The following is a 6,000-nucleotide window of genomic DNA, read 5'->3' as shown; positions in this document are numbered from 1 at the left end:
TGTCATTATATTTTTAAATATAAAAATTGAGTAAAATTTAAATTAATACTTGAAATAATTAAAAGAATAAAAAGTAGGTAAAATAAAACATAAGGAGACTAGTAAATATATATTTTTTTTCAAAATAGGAAATTAAATATTTATTTTATTAAAAAGTTACATTAATACTATTAAAAAAATTTTTCCAAAAAAAAAAAACCCTTTCTATAATAGCAATAAGGTCACGTGACCCAAAAAGAAACTTCTACAGCCAGGTGTACCATGTTCCGTCCTTTCCCAGATTCTACTACTCAACAGCAGTCTGACAAACATCGATTCCCGAGAAAATCAAATTCCACAATCTGATTCCCCCGACACTCTGGAAAAATTAATGGAATCCAAGAAATTGGCTGCTCTTCTTTCTTCTCTCATCTCTCAACTTCTTCTCCTCCTTTTACTCATTTTCCCTTCCTCCAATTCCTTTGATTCCAATACCAATTCCTATGCTAACCTTTTCCCTCTTCTCCACCATTTCCTCTCCTCCCAAGAAATTTCTGCTTTCCTTTCTCTCTTCACTTTTTCCAGGAAAAGGAAGAGAACCTATTTCTCAGAACTGGACTCTGAGTCCACCCACGAAGACGGAGACCATGAGCACGGACCTCGACTCAGTGAGTGGGACCGAGTTACTCGGAACCCTGACTCGTATAAAACCTTCTTCAGAATGAGCTCTTCAACCTTTGAATGGCTCTCTGGCTTGCTTGAACCGTTGCTAGAATGCCGTGACCCGATTGGATCACCGCTTAATCTTTCTGCTGAACTCCGGTTAGGTATCGGTCTGTTTAGATTGGCTACCGGCTCAAATTATTCTCACATCGCTGGCCGATTTGGCGTCACTGAGTCAGTGACTCGGTTTTGTGCTAAGCAATTGTGCCGGGTCTTATGCACCAATTTTCGCTTCTGGGTTGCATTTCCTTCCCCTGCTGAGCTTCAATTGGTGTCAAAAGATTTTGAAACTCTTACAGGATTACCAAATTGTTGTGGTGTGATAGGATGTGCTAGATTCGAGCTTGATGGGAAGAATGATTGCAAATTAGCTTCAGACGACAAGGATCAAGATGATAGAATTGCTGTTCAAATTGTTGTGGATTCATCTTCAAGAATTTTAAGTGTAATCGCTGGATTTCGTGGAGATAAGGGTAATTGTAGGATACTTAAATCGACAACTTTGTACAAGGATATTGAAGAAGGGAGGCTATTGAATTCGAGCCCAGTTATTTTCAATGGTGTGGCCATAAATCAGTACCTAATTGGAGGAAAAGGGTATCCTTTACTTCCTTGGTTAATGGTTCCATTTGTTGATGCTTTGCCTGGATCATATGAAGAGGTATTTAATACAGCAAATAATTTAATGCGAGTTTCTGCATTTAGAACTGTCGCTAGCTTGAAAAATTGGGGTGTTTTGTGTAAACCAATCGAAGAGGAGCTTAAGACTGCTGTTGCTTTTATTGGCGCATGCTCGATCCTTCATAATGCTTTATTAATGAGGGAGGATGATTCTGCACTGCTTGATGTGGGAGATTATTCTTTATATGATCAAGGTCCTCAGTGCTGTGATGCTGATTTGGAGGAGACTTTGATTGAAAGAAAGGCTTCTGATATAAGAATTGCGTTGGCTACAAGAGTTAAAGAATTTCAGAAATCCTGAGGATCTCTGTTTACAATTGCTCTTGCAATAATACAAAGAGATTGCATTGCCTGCTTATTGTCGAATTTGGAAGGAGGCTCAATTCAACTTTTTTTGACATAGGTATTTGAGGATTTTATTCATGAGAATAATAGAATTCAATGGGATTTTTTTTTTTTCTTCTGAAACTAACCTTTTGATTGTGGGATTTATTTTTTCTCTTTGTTTAACAATTGTTCTTAGATGTGTAGATTTCATCAGCTTTTGCAATTGACAAAGTGAAACATACGGGATTGTTTTTCACACTTGAAAATTGTGGATGTTATTTGCTGCAAAATATTTTTTATTGCTAATTAGATGGCTTTACTCTTGGATTATTCTATGCGAACTCTTGGGTTGAGGAACTCTCAAGTGATGATATTTTATAACCTTCTTCTTTTTATCCTTCATTTATTCCTGGGGCCTCTGCTTGAATAGAATTATATCAGTCTTAACTTTCTGATCATTAAATGCAGTTGGTGTAGATTTCTTCATGTAGATGTTTCTGTGGCAAAAATTGAACGATAATGATGGCCTAGGATTTTATGTTGCGGAAGTGGGATCTAGATGGAGAGGAACAAGCATAGTCATCAAGTACTTGCAGTTGCAGTCTGATTTTGTTTAGGACACTGATAGTTTTGTTGTTTACTTTATCATGTTTAATAAACATATGAAGTTTTATTTAGGAAATTCTGAATCAAGTTTATATACTCGAGGCAAAATAAACAGTTTTATACCTGCCAGAGACTCAGAGCTGAACAACTAACAAAGAAGTGAGCCGCAGCTAGCATTGACACATGTACATACTTTTCTTAGTCGCATAACCACAAGCATGAGCATTGACACATGTACATACTTTTCTTAGTCGCATAACCACAAGCATGCATGTAGGATTCAACAAGCCTCCTTTTCCGGCTTCAAAGATGTTCTCAGCTTTATGTTTCTGTACTTCTTGAAGGGAAATGCAAATTCAATAATATAATTCCTTATGCCTCATAAAAGTTACTGCAAGCTTTCAGGTACCAGATTAGTCCCAATATTATAGATGATAACCATCTTGATTGAGCACCTAAGCAGCAAACTTGCTCTCAGTCTTGATATTATAGATGGCAGGCGCAAAGCAAGATTGTCATATTCCCCCGACATCTTCCTGTCATCATTAAATTTCTTTTTTCTGATTATTTTTTTTTCCTGTTTAGCCTCTGATTTCAACTAATCCTAGGTGAACTGACACTTAAAGAAAGAACAGTAATATTCTCATACAATTTCAATTTCTTATAATTGATCTATTATAGAGCAGGTCTTGTGTTTTAAGGCTATATTTGCCAACCATGTCGAGAAAAAAAAGTAACTCTTTATATGCTTATATAAAATCTCTTATTTATCCCTTGATCACTGGCTGTTAACCAATTATGATTAACTTGGTATATTCAAATCTATGCACTTTTGCCACATCATGTGCAGTGCTGGAAACTGCAAGAAAGAATGGCTTTCAATTGTCACTATGCCATCTGGGGTTCACAGCCTTTGTTATAACTATGTTTGCAATTCTTAATGCTTAGGCAGCAAAGCATGCGTCTATCTTCTTCGACTCTTTAATAATTATCTTTACAAACATTAAGATACCATTCAGCTCAAATTATACTTTTGGTATGTGATCATTGACTGAGCAGATGATGCTTACAAGTCATTTAAGTAATTTGTTGGGGATGAAAGTTTGCTCTGCCATCTATAATTCATGGCTGTGCATTGTTTGATTTACAATTTTTTATGATCAGATCAGTTAGCAACATGCAGGAGGATAATTGCACTTGCTACATCTATCTTTTGATCTTCTTTTGCATCAGTTTTTCCACTTCTGTCATGCATTATTAATTTTTTTTTTTGGCACAAATTATGTGTGTTTACCAATAATTTGCCATGAATTGAGTTGATCATCATGAAGGTAAGCGTGAAAATATTTCATGCCATGAAATTGTAAGGTACTCTCTCTCTATCTGAAGTCGATATGAAAGTGATGAAAAGAAATTTCCTTTGTCAAATGTTCTGCCTAGATACAAACTAAATTTCAACTTGTTATTCTCAAAGCTTGATGTTGAACCAACTATGAGATGATATAGCTCTCAGGAATTGAAGCAATTAAAAGGAAGTCTCACAAGGCAAGGATCAATGCAACAGAAATCATGTCAGGCCATCATTTGACTGCAATTCAAGGTTTGAACTTGGAAGATTATGTCCATATATTTTTTTTATCTTTCTTCAAAGAGACATGTCAATTTTTTTCCCATTTCTGTATTATGATGCTGACAGAATTATGATCTTCTAGATCAGCTAATCATATATTCTTACTAATGATACTTCCAAAAGAATCCATGTTTCGGAATTATGTTTATGTGACATTAATATCTACTTCTTAGATAATTTAGGTAGAATTAGAGGCTTCCATACTCATAAATGCAATAGGAAAGAACTATTAGACAATTTTGGTTTCTTTGAAGTGGGCGATAGGATTATCAGTGGTTATTAAACATTATAATATTGCCCTTTATTATTGCAATTTCACATTTTTGAAGTAGAGAGACATTTTAAGGGAAGTTGTTTTCAGGAAGATTTTCTCATTTATTGCACTTGTTTTTTTGTTTTTATTATTATTATTAGATGATATCCAACCTCATCACCATATGAGTATTTATAATATGGTTGCAGAACAAACAGCAATTTAGCCACTCTATGGAAGTTAAAAGAATGAAATATACCTATTCTCTAATAGCTGTAAGAATTCATATTGGGCTAATCAATGACTTGTATGCCAATAGCAGATTGTTTATTTGGTGAATTTTCACTGAATGCTGCATATTTATGGTTCAAACTACAATGCAGAAGCATTTCCCTGGGGAGCCGCTATGAATAGTTTGCCTACGCTTTCAGACGTGTATAAGGAACAGCAGCCTCACCCCTTCTTCAGCCGTGTGACAATGGAGAAGGAACTACTGAGCATATCCTCCTTTTCTGCCCTTATGCCCAAACGACCTTTCAAGTTATGACTCAAATCCCTCAAATTTCTCTTCTTTCAGCATTTGGTGGGTGATGAAATACTAAATGAGTTCAACATAACATTACAACATTCAAGACTGCTTAGATTTGTAATCCAGTTTTGTCAATATCGGGTAAGGTAAGCAGTGGCTCTGGGGCTGTCACAAAATGAGTGAATCTAATCGACCTGAAACATGAACATTTTTCTTAACATTCTGAACGCAGAAGCCAATTTCCTTAGCAAAATCCGTGAACATCAGCTCATACTCAGACAGATGCAGCCTATGCCTTAGCAGCTTAGCTTAATGACAACAATAAGCTAGGTTCCTTGGGAAGTAGATACAAGCATTCAAAACATAAAATAAAAGCTAATACTAAGAGCAGATTGAAGCTTCAGGACATATTTGACACTGGCATTACACATAGCTATGAAAATGTCCATAATAAGAGTTTCTGTTAGAGAATGAATAGTTATTTGCAGGAGTTTATTAGTGCAATTTAATAGATGTTTGAAAATTTTTCAAATAACCAGCTTTTGGCATATGAAAATCGAATTGTAAAAATCTATTGTGTATTATCAAAGAGAATTCTTTCTAATATTTTGTGTGAAAGTTGCTTTCAGCAACAACAATTACAACTTCAAATTTGGGTATCTTTCTCACCTCTCAGCTCTGTGCTCATTTGGTGACGCCAATTGCCAAGCAAGCTTCTGCTTGTATGTTGGTGGTCTTTGATATGAATTGGCTCAGAAGGCACACAAATTGCGTAGAAAGGCATAAAATACATCATTAATGGAAAGCAAATGTGGCGAAATAATAGAGGTCGCGTTTCGCAAATTAACAGAGGCATCAGGGCTCATATAATAAACATTGGGAGGGATGAGTAGAGTTTGATTAAATCGAAAATTTTATCAAATTAATTTGATTAAAAATTTAATTCGATTTTATTTAGTTTATGTTTTAAGAAATTTATTTTATTATATTCAGTTCAATTTTTTTTTAAATTAGGATAAAAAAAAATTGAATCAAATAATTTATTTATTTATTATTATTAGAACTCAGCAGTGCTTTCAAAGGGTATTGCCGGCCATTAATGTCCAGAAGTAGCCAATTTTGGTTCTCTTTCAAGTTTTTTTTTTTTTTCTTTTCTTTTACAAATAAATTATAAAATAATTTATTTATTTATTATATATACACATAAGTAATTAAAATATTATATTAAATATATAACTTAAAGTTATTATATTTCAAAATAATAAAAATATC

The 6,000-nt window shown here is 34.4% G+C and overlaps 1 protein-coding gene across 2 annotated transcripts; it reads left to right on the top strand.

Annotated features, from left to right (window-relative positions):
• Positions 1–255: 255 nt before the first annotated feature.
• On the top strand, positions 256–5,332 carry LOC110657528 (protein ALP1-like). 2 transcript variants are annotated; one of them, XM_058151507.1, is made up of 3 exons: positions 256–1,786; positions 3,791–3,916; positions 4,583–5,332. In XM_058151507.1, exon 1 carries the CDS (start codon positions 371–373, stop codon positions 1,682–1,684), a length of 1,314 nt encoding a protein of 437 aa, XP_058007490.1. In that variant the 5' UTR covers positions 256–370; the 3' UTR covers positions 1,685–1,786; positions 3,791–3,916; positions 4,583–5,332. The 2 variants fall into 2 exon arrangements, with proteins under 2 accessions (XP_058007490.1, XP_058007489.1); XM_058151506.1 differs by having other exon boundaries at positions 256–3,916.
• The last annotated feature ends 668 nt before the right edge of the window (positions 5,333–6,000 follow it).

Source organism: Hevea brasiliensis, chromosome 8 (genome assembly GCF_030052815.1).
Source record: "Hevea brasiliensis isolate MT/VB/25A 57/8 chromosome 8, ASM3005281v1, whole genome shotgun sequence".
Classification (NCBI taxonomy): domain Eukaryota; kingdom Viridiplantae; phylum Streptophyta; class Magnoliopsida; order Malpighiales; family Euphorbiaceae; genus Hevea; species Hevea brasiliensis.
Note: the sequence above shows the minus strand (reverse complement) of the source record. Positions and strands in the feature narration are given on the sequence as shown.

Excerpts from the sequence above, each read along its gene's own strand:
- LOC110657528 (XM_058151507.1), top strand. The coding sequence starts at position 371 with ATGGAATCCAAGAAATTGGCTGCTCTTCTTTCTTCTCTCATCTCTCAA.